This window comes from Dermacentor albipictus, chromosome 3 (genome assembly GCF_038994185.2).
Source record: "Dermacentor albipictus isolate Rhodes 1998 colony chromosome 3, USDA_Dalb.pri_finalv2, whole genome shotgun sequence".
NCBI lineage: Eukaryota > Metazoa > Arthropoda > Arachnida > Ixodida > Ixodidae > Dermacentor > Dermacentor albipictus.
Window position 1 is genome coordinate 167036575 of NC_091823.1, and position 13836 is coordinate 167050410.

The 13836-nt window shown below is 46.7% G+C and overlaps 1 protein-coding gene across 2 annotated transcripts in view; it reads right to left on the reverse strand.

Annotated features, from left to right (window-relative positions):
• LOC139057029 (zinc finger protein 239-like) overlaps window positions 1-5216 on the reverse strand; it is a 36603-nt gene extending 31387 nt beyond the window's left edge. Inside the window, exons 1-3 of one of the 2 annotated variants that reach the window (XM_070534832.1) lie at window positions 4989-5216; window positions 4562-4636; window positions 3078-3122 (exon numbers count right to left, since the gene is read on the reverse strand). In XM_070534832.1, the coding sequence (XP_070390933.1) occupies window positions 3078-3102 (25 nt within the window). In that variant the 5' untranslated portion in view covers window positions 3103-3122; window positions 4562-4636; window positions 4989-5216. The remainder of the gene's footprint in view (window positions 1-3077; window positions 3123-4561; window positions 4637-4988) is intronic. The other variant, XM_070534831.1, reaches the window with a different exon arrangement.
• Between the last annotated feature and the right edge of the window lie 8620 nt (window positions 5217-13836).

Sequence of the window (13836 nt, forward strand, 5' to 3'; positions counted from 1 at the left end):
ATGCTGTAGATTGGCATAATGGTGTAGTCGAAACTTGGTAATCAAACACATTCCGCGAAGATGCATTAGGAACTTGGTTTTGTGTTGATTTTTTTCCTGACTACAGTTTATAGTATTGCAGCGAGAAAGATTTTAGTGGAAGCTGAAGAAATTTGTGGAGTCTAAGCATACTGACTTCAGAAAGCACTTATGACACCTTTTCACCTTCCCGTAATGCACTCACACCATCTGCTCTTTCCATAAACAAAAACAATTACAGTTTCGTTGACTCAGTATGTGCTACTTTTCAAGCAGGCATCGAAGCAATTCTGGCACGCGCGGTTGCATGCGCAGGTCTTGCGTGATGGAGGTCCGTCCTCCTATGCATTGCACACAATGTACATATTGCAAAGATATGATTTATTTTTGCCGTGCCCCAGTACAAGGACGCAGAAACAAACATGACAGCGCTGTATCACGTTTCCTTCAGTGCGTCAGCGTACCTAAGTGCTGCACGAGCGATTTATCCGCAATTATCCCATAAGATGCATGCCTTGAAAAGAGTGAGTGAAGGAGTCGTATACTGTGAACTGACGCTCAACAGGATTTCACATGTCGGTTCGAAGAGCGCACTGTCAATTGACACGGACGGCATGGCTGAAGATGTACTTCCCATTGCTAGACTACTAGTGTCTTTCTCTGGAAATAGCACGAAGCTCTCCCTTTAAACATGTGACCTGAAACCACGTAATTCCCACACGAAACACGCCGCCGTTCACCACCGGAAGCTCCACGCGATTTATTCACCACACCAAACACCACGCGAAGTCAGGAGTGTCATATTTCAAGTCGCTAATAAAGAAAGAATCAGACATCCACCCAACCGTAGCTAAGTTGAAATCGTTGCAGCCCCAAACGGAACTGAAAATTCATTTCTTCCCACAGAGTTTCTTAGCTGGGCTCGTTCACACGGCAGTTACGAGCTCGATGGACACGTGAGGCCTGCGCGAAGTGCAAACAATATCGGCAGTAGGCCAGTTCTAATTAGTCGAGACCATGTTTCCATTGGTTTCGAGCACAACAAAAGGTCCATACAACAAGCACAGGCATTGCGCAACCATGAATCGGCGCGTTGTTTTAGCCGACGATTGCACTCAGACCGGCGTAATGACAGTCGGCATGTTGGGTTTGTCACCGTCGTTCCAACTCAACACAAATTCTCGTCGCAGTGCCACCGCCCACAGTCGTCGGTGGTGTGGTTGTCGGCATTGTGTCACAACATTGTCGTTAAGAGACACTGTCGCACGCGTTTTGCGTCCAAAGTGTTCGAACAATCGTTGGTCTCGGTGTCTTTGCATCGGCGGTCATGATAAGCATCGCAGCCAGAGGCGTCGCGGCCGTTGATTGGTGGACGCCGGCAACGCGTCGGCGATTTTCTATCAACGGCAGTCGGCAAAACCTCCGCGCGTCGCCACGCGCCACCCAAGTCGCGACCGACGCTTTCGGCACATGTGCCGCATGGGTGTGTGTCGAAGCATGCCGATGCATGCCAATGGTTGGGTCTCTAAACGCTCGTTATTGTTGCGTGCGTCGGTGTCGGCGGCGTAACTGAGCGAATGAGCTCCACGAAAGATGAAAGCGGACGTGGAGCGCAGTGGAGGATGAAAGACGGGAGGAGAAAAGCGGAGAGGAAGATGCAGCGAAATCATGAGGCGGAAAGCGGAGGACGGTATGGCGAAAGCATGAGAAGCGTGTACTACGGCGACGATCTCTACGAGGTGGCGCCGGAGTAGCGCGCGTCGTCTGGAAAGTCTGTCGGCGGCGGCTTCTGTGAATCGCGGCCACGCGTCACCCACGAGCTGTCCCTCGCAATCTCCAGATTAGTCAGTCAGTCGCACGGCACTTCGCTACATTTGCAACGTGCCGCACGAGACAGGTTGTCCGCGCCAGCGAATATATGGTGAAATAAAAACACGTATGGAGCTGCGCTCAAATTTCGCATTAGGGAGTATTGTAATCGTCGGTGCACTTTTTTGTTTCAATTATTCCATAACGCTTATGAAGCTACCAAGCATCTACCTTTATACTAATATAGCAATTACATGTATTCGCAAATTAAGTATTTTTGTGCAGATACCAGGCACTACCCATTTCGCGTAGACGGCCGATTTTGCTGGGGGGCTCGGCAAAGAATGCTTACGCATTAATACTACAAGCAGAGTCAATTATCTTCATCGGTTGAGGAGCCTTTCGTTCTGGTTAGGTTGCTAACACGAAACCTTTCGGTTTCGCCCGAAGGGCCAAGCATGGACGGCGATAGCAAGCTTTAGCCGCGTACTTGAACAATTTTGACGTGTTCTAACTACCATATTTACTCCTGTAGGGCCCGTTCTCTCGTTCATAATTTTTACTAGCTAAGGGCCTTAACGAGGCAGGCTTATGGCCACTCACTGAAGCCTAGAACTGCGCTCAGACAGGTACGCGAATATATGCGACCACTTGCGGCAGTCTATGAATGCATTTAAAGTGGACGATCGATTTCGCCGACACGGACTACTGCCACCTTGTAGCGGCTTCTGGAAATTAACCGGCCCGTGAATATGCGCATGACGCTTAGTGAAACTTTGTTTCCAAATTTTCACACTCCAAAGGGGGCGAGGGGGGGTTAGGGGGGTTGGGGGGGGGGGCCTTAGAAGCGAACAGGTTTTACACGAGTCAATACAGTATAAGCGAGTGGCACATATTGGTGCAAGGCAGCACGCAGAGCAACTGCTGCTGGGCAAAAGGGAACCGTGCCCCAGCAGCTACCAGGCGTCTCTCGAAGCTAGATTGTGCGACGAACGCAGCCAGTGGCGTCGCAAGCATAGCAACTGGATGATTCACGAGATAAGCCCAACCTTGGACTTTATTCAGCGCCCAGTGAAATAATAAATAACATAAGCTTCCCGTTTACTACTAAGAGCACAACATGCACACAGTAGATCGTACGAACACATTCATGCTTATGCTGTGCATGCCGTCAGCGGTCGGGAGGCAGGGGATTTATAAGGTACACTATATTCTAATGAATCTTAAATTCGTAAGCATTTCATGCTTACCCAACGAGGAGACCCGCTCGGCCATCCGTCACGTAAGACGAATCGCTGTAAAGAAATTATTGTATGAAGCAAAATAAATTCGAAAGGAAAAAATTTTGAAAAAGATACCCCATAATGCTAAGCTTGAGTGCAGCTCTATGCATGTTTTCATTTAGCGTGTCAATATTTTGTAATATGATTATACAGGTACACGGTTTATATTAGGAAGAGAACGCTGTGAGTAGCGTAGCTGGCGCGGGCAATTAGTCTCGCGCGGCACGTTGCAAACGGAGCGAAGTGTGGTGCGACTGCCTCGTTAATCGGCACATCGCGAAAGGCAGCACGTGGGTGTCGTGTGGCGCTATCGACAGCAGCAGCCATGCAGCTCATGCAACGCTTTGTTTCCACACAGCTGACTCACGCTACTGCCTGAACTTCATTCCACTTCCTATTTTAATCAAATATGTAGTATCAGACATAACGTTTTATGAATTCATATGTTGTGCACAGAAATTGACACAACCGATCGTGATCAATAAATTAACGAACGGCTCAAAACGAAGAATATATATATCAACGGAATCTTTCTCTCGACAGTTACTTAGAAGAGGACATGTTAAAAAAACATAACAAAAACGTCTGAGAATACAGAGATTCCGTGACGCAGACGCGACCATGCACAAAACGCCGGAAGAGAGAGAGAGAGAAAAAAAGGAGTGGACGAAACGATCATCGGGAAAATCCCCCTCTCCACCCAAGAAAACGCCCCTCCCACCCCTCCCTCCAGCTTATGCATCACGCCATGTCGCATACACGTATTGTAAGAACCCCTTGCTACGAGCTCGACCGGAACGCTAAAATGTGTTCTTGTTTTCAATGCTTCTCCATTGGGCGAAGATGCCAGATGTTTTGTTGCACACCTCAAAAGCTTAATTCGCGACAGAAACGCCACTGAAAGCAAACAGAGAAAATTGTCGACTAAGATTTGGCTTACCTACAAAGCTGGAGAAACACATAAAAATAAAAAAATAAAAAAAATCACGCACAACCACAACTTACAAAGAACGGTATTGAATATCCCGAATTATTGCTCGCGTTCATCAGTGGTACCATTGCGAATATGCTTTTTGATGAAATATAAGCGACCAATAAGCTAAAGTGCAAGTGAAACCAAGCCAATTTTAAGTGTCTACACGAGTTTCAAGAAAGTCGCTCACACTTAGCATGCATATGGACTGCGTCCTTGCTCTCATGTCACTGTCAGAATGATCTTAACGATCTCAAGAGCCTTCGTCGAAGAAAAACACGCTGTAAGAAAGCAGCAAATGAAATAGTCATCGCGTAACAATTACCACTTTTTTATTTTAATAGAGATAACAGGAAAAGTGAATGGCCACTCGTAGCGGTACACCACTGTACAATCTACTGAGATTATATGCGCCTGTTGTACCAACGGTAACAAAGCCATCACAGACTCTTATAGGGCTCGCCTCATTTAGTACTACCTGAGCTGATCTCTCGTTCGCGTTCCGGAGCCACAGACCCTATGCCCAAGACCTCCGGCACCGTTGGTTTCAGGCCTGCGAAATAAAACAACTTCCTTTGTTGCAGTCATACCGCTTACCTGCACCTTTCGTTGTGCTTAGGAACCTCAGCTGCTTTGAGTTTGAAACTGCTTTAGCATGCACCACTAGTGCCATTTCCTCTGGTAAATGCTTTGTTTAACAACAGATGAACGAGACTGCAAATGCTACAGGAAACGAACGAAAAAAAAAGGAAAAAGAAAAAGAAACCAGTAAAAAGCTATCAGACTGGCATTACAATATCACAAGTATGCTCCTACTTGAAACACAAGACATATTCGCCATTCTCACCAACAAATTTTCGATCATTTCGCAAACTGCGAAAAAAATAGGGATCGACAGTACATACCGAGCTTCGCCATAATAGCGCAGTTCTGTAGGTTTGTAGTGTGGCGACAGTTGGCGCAATTAAGAAGCTCATCTCTCTCAAGGTCGGACAAGTGTGGACGTTACTCTTGGGCAATCTTCCTCTTCGCCATCGGAAGCTGCAGCTACCACGATCAGTTAAAGAGAACCTCAGCTGCCGTTGGGGGACGGGACTCAGCCCGGTGCTGTGCGACCAGACACAGTTGCTGTGGTTGTTGCCTCGAAACATGGCTCATACCCACGATGGGGATTATCCACACTGGATTGACTGAAAAGCACTCCGAACAAAATACCAAAATGGCTAAATGTAAACATTCAAAATGAAATTCGGAATGACAACACAAATTTTGAGAGGGCCTATACATAAACTTAGAGAAAGAAATGCAGCAGATTCAATGAGTGGGGATCTACACACAGCTAAGCTTTGTGTGAGTGCATAAAAAGTCGAAATACGAGTTCGTGTTTATTGAATGTCAGCGCAAAGTGATACGGGATGATTTTTCAGGTATCGCAAAGAGGCCAATGCCATGCCGCCGCTGCCGTGGATGCGCGAAGATGAGTTTTCTGGTTCTTTATTTTGTGTTTATCCAGCACGGCCGGCACCGCCGATGGATGGATGGATGGATGGATGGATGGATGGATGGATGGATGGATGGATGGATGGATGGATGGATGGATGGATGGATGGATGGATGGATGGATGGATGGATGGATGGATGGATGGATGGATGGATAGATGGATGGATGGATGGATGGATGGATGGACGGACGGATGGATGGATGGATGGATGGATGGATGGATGGATGGACGGACGGACGGACGGACGGACGGACGGACGGACGGACGGACGGACGGACGGACGGACGGACGGACGGACGGACGGACGGACGGACGGATGGATGGATGGATGGATGGATGGATGGATGGATGGATGGATGGATAGATAGATGGATGGATGGATGGATGGATGGATGGATGGATGGATGGATGGATGGATGGATGGATGGATGGATGGATGGATGGATGGATGGATGGATGGATGGATGGATGGATGTTATAAGCGTCCCTTTGGAACGGGGCGGTGGGTTGCGCCACCAAGATCTTGCTATTATACTGCCTAATGTCCTACCGAGGTTAAAAAAAAAAAACACGATGAACTGCCACAACCAAATTTCCTGACCCCCTATTGTGAACGTTGCTTTTGTACGTCTCCGTTTTTTGTCGTTTCCCTACTTTTCTTCCACCAATTTTCCAATCGCCTCTCACTAATCTCTAATACGGACATGTTTACTTTTCCCCTGCTTTCGCTGAACCAAAGCGCTTCAAGGGGGCCAGTGGGGCTTAAATCGACTGCTGGGCAGATGTCTTCACATTCTAATAAAACATGCTCTATCGTTTAGGATCAAAAGGGAAGAGCGGTAACCGAAGCAGCTGACAATATCGAGTGTGAACTCATCACGGAAGTCGATACCCCTACGAGGATCGGGAACAGCGTGAACAAGGACACGTGCCCCGATCTCACGTTCGTCAAAAGAACTAGGCAAGCGGAGTGGGACAACCTAATGGAAAACCTAGGTAGCGACCACTATATCCTCAAGACGCAAATCGCAATAGCAGACAAAATTAGACGACAAATAGGGAAAGCAAACATAACGGACTGGAAAGCGTTCAGAGAAGCATGTGGCGATACAATAAAAAGCATCGAATCTATAACAGACTGGGGGAATATGCTCAAAGAAACACAACGCAAATTCACCAAAGAAATTGAGCGTACGCCGCAGACGCCGGACGTGGACTCTAGACTTCTCAGACTATGGGAAGCCAGAAGGGGGCTCACAAAAAGGTGGAAAAGACAGAAATACAACAGAAAGCTCAAGCTAAAGATCGCGGAAATCACGAAAAAAGCAGAAGAATACGCAGCGCAGCTAGCGAAGCAAAATTGGCAACAATTTAGTGACTCTCTAAACGGAACCTTGAGCACTGCAAAAACATGGCGTGTACTGAAGGCACTCCTCGATCCGGCAAAATCAAAGACCGAAAACAACAAAGTCATATACCGACTGGTGCACCAGTACGAGGGAACAGATTCGGAACTATTGGACAAAGTACGCAAAAAGTGCTACGGCGACGGTGACCCAGCAGCCTACACAGAGCGCTACAAAGGAGGAGAAAATGGAAGGCTGGATAGACCCATCACCCGGGAAGAGGTGTACGCGGCGATAAGAAGCGCAACAAAGAACACAGCCGCAGGTGCGGACAAGATCAAAAACGCGCTCATCCGCAACCTCGGAGACGAGCTAGTCGAAAAGCTAACCGAATATCTCAATGGACACTGGCAAGCGGGAACAGTACCAGAAGAATGGAAACACGCGGAAGTCATCATGATCCCGAAACCAGGCAAGAAACTTCAAGTGGAAAACCTCAGACCAATCTCTCTTACATCATGTCTAGGCAAGATCTATGAGAGAGTGGTTACGAGGAGGCTACAAAATCATATGGAAGAAAACGAGCTGTACCCCCACAGCATGTTTGGTTTCAGAGCCAGGCTCTCGACCCAAGATGTACTGCTGCAAATCAGAGAAGAGGTACTGAGCAATATCCCGCTCAACGGAGAGCACATCATCATGGCACTGGACGTCAAAGGCGCCTTTGACAACGTAAGCCACGAAGCCATCCTGACAGGACTAGACAACCTAAATTGCGGCATGAAAATACACAGCTACGTCAAGGCATTTTTGTCCAACAGAACAGCAACAATCGGCCTGGGCGAGCTGAGATCCGAAAAGTTCACCACCCCAAACAAAGGCACACCGCAGGGATCGGTCATCTCACCCATCCTGTTCAATGTTGCTATGATTGGACTGGCCCAACAACTAGACCAAATCGACGGCGTACGCCACGCCATATACGCCGACGATATCACTGTATGGGTCACCAAAGGCTCACTCAGGGAAAAGGAAGAAAGATTACAAGAAGCTGCGACATGCGTAGAGAAATATGTCAAGGCAAGAGGCCTAGCCTGCTCAACGGAGAAGTCCGAGCTCCTAAGAGTATGGCGAGGCAAGAAGAATCGCACCGTCCCAGAGGAAGTAAACATGAAGTTGAACATCCACCTCGAGGGACAGCCAATCCCGGAGAAGACGCTCATCAGGATATTAGGAATGTGGATACAATCGAACCAACGATGTACCCACACCCTAACACTACTTAAAACTGCAGCCAACCAAGTGGCCCGCATGATAACGCGGGTCTCACGGAAAAGACACGGCATGAAGGAAGCAGACACACTCAAACTGGTCAGAAGCCTGGTGGTCAGTAGAGTGACGTATAGCCTCCCGTACTACCACTGTACGAAGCACGAAATGCAACAAGCGGACGCAATCCTGAGGAAAGCCCTCAAGACGGCGCTCCACCTACCGCAGTCAACATCGACCGACAAACTCCTGGCCCTGGGGCTACACAACAGACTCGAGGAGCTCCAAGAAGCGCAGATAATCGCGCAAATGCAAAGACTAAGGCTATCGGCAACGGGCAGAAGACTCCTGAGTAGATACGGCGGTGAAGCTACCATAAAGGAGACACAAAGCACGGAGACGATACCGGACGAATACAGAAACACCATCAAAGTAGCACCGATACCCAGCAATATGGACCCGAACCTACACATGGCACGAAGACAAGCAAGGGCAGAGTATGTACAAAGAACACTGGCAACTAGACATGACACAGTGTACGTAGACGCCGCTACCTACACTCAGGACAAAAACCACAAGAAAAGCAAAGTCGCAACGGTGATCAACTCGGACTTAAAAGAAATCACCAGCGCATCAATTCGGAACTGTACGGTAGTTGAGGCCGAAGAGGCAGCCGTGGCTCTAGCGGCAGCGGAGGGCTACCGATGCAACAGGTCCTTAACCATACTCACAGATTCACAAGCAGCATGCCGCAACTACCTAAACGGCAGAATCAGCCACAGCGCGCTCCGCATCCTCCGCTCAAGTGGCAAAACCGTCAACAACCAGGCCAAACACACGATAGTTTGGGTGCCGGGACATACCGACATTACGGGAAATCAGGAGGCCGATAGGATAGCTCGAGGGCACGCAACAAACCGAGCATCCAACATTCCCGACCCCACTGAGGAACCCGAGCCGGTAGCCCAAAGCTATTCAGAGATACTCAATTACTACAGAGGCATCAGACGAAAATACCCACCCCCTCACAAACAACTAAACAGAGAAGACGCCGTAGCATGGCGACAGCTACAAACGGGAACATTCCCGTGCCTAAACATGCTCAGCAAGATCTACCCCACGCAGTACGAGAGCAAGTGCCCATGGTGTGGAGACAAACCAACCCTATATCATACCACATGGGCTTGCCAGAAAACAGAAGGGCTAGCCATAATAAAAAACCCGAGTGCGGAACAGTGGGAGAGGATGCTATCCAGCGACACCCTGAAAGTCCAACAAGGACTAGTAAGGCGTGCACGCAGGGCAGCTACCCTCAGCGGAGCCCTGGACTAGGGGAACCGACCCTGGAGAGAAGATGGAAGACTCCATCTGATGCCGCAAAAATCACTGCAAAATAGAGAAAATAAACGTTTTTCATCATCATCATCATCATCATCCCTAGCTTTACCGCAGCAAGCAGATACTTCTTCTTCCTTCTTATATCTCGCATTATAGGTGCGTGTTCTAAGGCATCCTGATCTCGCTTCGAAAAGTAATGAGCTTCCGTTTGAGTTATCATAAATTGTTTCTTTCCTGATTTCGTTTTTTTCCTCTAATCTAGTTATTCATGCAGGTTTCTTTTCCCTTCCCGCCACTCATAAGATTATTTCAGCCTCTTTGACTTTCCACTTGACGTTCCTTGGTGCTCTGTTGCTCACTCTATACAGGCCGCATACTTGCTGGTAAGCTTTCTAGTTCTTTTTCTCCTCTGTGAATCAATGTTTTTCATGTACAGGAAACTCAACACTCTCCCAGCCCATTTACTTTCTACCATGTTCCTCAGTCGTTCTTCATACTCAATTTTACTGCGAGCTTCCCTCACTCCAAACTAGTCCAGCCCATACCAATCGCCACAGCTTAATTTGTTATCTTCCCGTTAGCACCCAGTGCGAGGCGTCCCACTCACCTTTGGCACCCATCGAGTCCTGCTTGTACCCCTGATTTCAAGGAAAACCGCATTTCCAAAAGTAAGCCCTGGAACCATTTCACCTTTCCACATAGCGCGGAGCACCTCGTACCTATCGTATCCCCATAGCGCTCTGTGCTTCATTATGGCTGCCATTTCTCTTCTCCTTCACTGTTATTCTTTTTTCCTGTGTTTCCATATATCTATTGCCTTCGTTTATCCATATACCGAGATATTTATATTCTGTTACCCGAGGTATTCCCTGGCCATGTATCTCCACTGTCTGTTCACTGTTTTCATTGAATACCATAACACCTAATTTTCTAACACTAAATTTCAAACCTAAATTGTTGCCTTCCTGCCCACAGATATTAGCCAGACGTTGCAAATCACTTTGCTTGTTAGCTAGCAACACAATGTCGTCCGCATAAAATAAACCTCGGAGCTGCTGCTCTATTACTGTAACCGCCTGTTTGTATCAGAGATTAAACCCGATATTACTTCCTTCTAGCGCCTTCTCCATCCTCACCGTGTACATCATAAACAGCAGCGGGGATAAAGGGCACCCCTGCCTCAGTACCTCGTTGATATGAACTTTCTGCTCACTCCTCAACCCTTCCCATTCAACGCAAACGGTATTTTCTAGGTAAATCTCTCTCAAAAGCTGTAGACAATCGTCACCTAAGCCTTCCCCTTGCAGAATATCCCACAAAATGTTGTGGTCTGCGTTGTCATAGGCTCCTGTAATGTCTAAAAAGGCCACACATAAAGGTCTGCTTTCTACTTTTGATATTTCAATACACTCAGTAAGAACAAATAAGTTATTCTGAATCCATTTCGAAGTTCTCCCAAAATGCCATTATTCTCTGCCCATGCTTGAAGCTTTAATTTGATTGCCTGCATTGCTATACCGTACATTACCGATGTAATGGTCAACAGTCTATACGAGTGAATTCTATCTTTCTCCCCCTTACCTTTATAAACTAAATTTATTTTACTTTGTCGCCACCTGTCCGGTATCCGTCTATCTTTTAAAGAATTTTCCACTGTTTTCACCAGAGCTTCCTTACTTTTTGGTCCTAGTTCATTAATCAGCCTGACGGGAACCTCGTCTAGCCCTGTGGCTGTGCGCTTAGGAATTTTGTCTTCCGCTTTCTTCCAGTTGAAATTTGTCAGCACCAGCTCCTTTTCTACTTGGGTCGCTTTCACGCTCTCTTTTTCTTCAAATACAACCTCGTCATTGGCTTGGAAAGATTCGGCGGTTACTTTTCGGATGTAATTTATTGCCGCTTCTCCTTCCAGTGTGCTTTCATCTTCGTCTAGGATATGTTGTTGTATTGTTCTTGACTTCCTGCCTAATAGTTTTATGTGGTTTCAAAATATTCTAGGTGCGGCCTTATTTTTCTCACGTATTTCTGACAACCAACGTTCACTTGCACCTTTTAATTTTTCTTGCACCACTATTTAAACCATAGACTATTTCTCCCAGTATATTTCCCGTTTACTGGTCACTTCATCCTGCGGCAACTGCGCTTTTTTTGCCTGTCTGTGCTCTCGAGATGCTTTCTGTCGTTTGGCGATCGCTCCTCGTATCTCCCTGTTCCACCAGCTTTTCGGTTTCTTTCTTCCTTTCCAACGAACATGTTGTTTCTCTTCTCGTATTTATGTCGTTATCACACTTAGAATCTCACCATATTCCCACTCTTTACTTGGCCATTTGCCAAGTTCTTCCTCAACTCTAGTGACTATATTTGCTATTTGTTCAGCGTTCAAATTTAAAATAACCAAAACGCGCTTTTTTTTGTTAGATTTTAGCGCCATCTTTCGGGCTGCGCAGCAACCATACGGTTTAGTAATTTGAAGCCTGTCCAGGGGTGCTATGCAGGATGCGTCGAGTTTGGCGAAACTCGGGATCTTCACGAGCTCTGGCGACACCCCAAGATGAAAGCACAAATGGTACCGAGACACAGTTTATCTTTCGACAAGCCTCCAGTTTCATTGGTTTATCTAGATTCACTCTGGGTGGATTCCTTGGGCGTTGCCTTCTGGGCGGTCGACTAACTGGGGCTCACGTGATCATACCGTCGGTGCATGGTCGCGCCTTCTTTCACTTGTTTGTCGTTCCACCGAGTGCATTACAGGCACAAGCGAGTTATAAAACAAATGCATTTAATACAATATTATTAGTTAGTTTGACGTGGTTTAAAAGCATTTTAAAGCTTACAAGATGTACACTGAATGTGTATTCGACTGATTTGTAATTTAGTACACTTCGCATTACACCACGAGGGAACGCTGTGGTGGCGTCAGCACACACATTCATCGGGCGAGCATGGCGGCTAAACATCGAAGAGGCCCAATGTAAACAAACTCGTACAACGAGCTTGCAGTGCGCGACGTAGTGATCAGGCTCGACGATGACCAGTATTTCTTGGATAGTTGTGTTCCTCCGTGCGCAATCTTTCCATGCACCCCGAAAGACTGCGAATAGCTTAGGCGATTTTACAGATCGCAACGCGTACCTACTGTTCACGGCACAATCCTGAACAAACAACTTATCCGGTACTGCTTCTGTGAGTGCGCCGAGTTCCTCCACTCTGCGTGACTGCGAGCGTCACGAATATTGCATAGTGTGTGCTAAAGGAAGACAGCCGATATAGCTACGAAGCGACAAGAAGGTGGTGCCGACGATGTATCTCGCAACCAACACCGTGACGGAGGCATCGACAAACTGCAGATAAGTATATTTCTACTGTTTCATATTTAGCATAATAATAGTGAACGGATTAAGTCACATTCGTAGTAACTAACTGAATGTCCAGCAGTTTAAAAAAGGCATTGAGAGCCAACGAGTGTTCGTGCTTTTACATGTACGTGGGCCCGCGAAAATATGGAAAAGTTAAAGGTAACCTTCACTAACTTATTGATATAACAGAAATTCATCACTGACATTCAGCCCGCAGAATCTATGGAAGAGTATTTTTATCCAGGTTAAATATCAATAGCAGGTACTGATATAAAGCAGGAAACTTATACAAAATTTCATGGGTTGAACAGCACATGGGAGGCATTCCCGAATCGTGATCGCCACGTTACCGATATCCTTGAAAAATGTTTAGAATCGTTGCATTCTACCGGTTATGCAATATGGGACATAAACCTGGAGGTTAACAAAGAAACTTGAGAAGCCGAGGACTGTGCAGAAAGCGAAGTAACAAAAATTGTTGGAGATAGGATTAAGGCAGGAAGACAGTGGCGGAGTAAACCGTGGCAACTTATATGCTAGTTGAGATTTTTTAAAAAAATGGAATCGGTGGGCAGGCCATGCACGTCTTCAATCACTTGTTGCCAATTTATAACAGGTGATTACATAAGCGTGACAGAATGGATGTCAAGGAGAGAGAACTGCAGCCGAGGATGGTAGAAAATTGCGTAATGGGACAAAAATATGTTTGTATGCATAGGATGCAATCAGCTCGCATAAGACGGGATTGTAGGGAGCGCCATTGATTTTGCAGTGAACAAAAATAGGTTTGTGGTGCTGACAGTAGAGACTTGTGAAGGTTCGAGGACACTTCAGCTGTTGGCACAGTAATAAACATTACAATTGGCTCTGAAAAAAACAACCCGTTATGAAAATAAAGCAATGTTGTCCCGACAAATTGTTTCATTATGCATACACTAAAGGCCT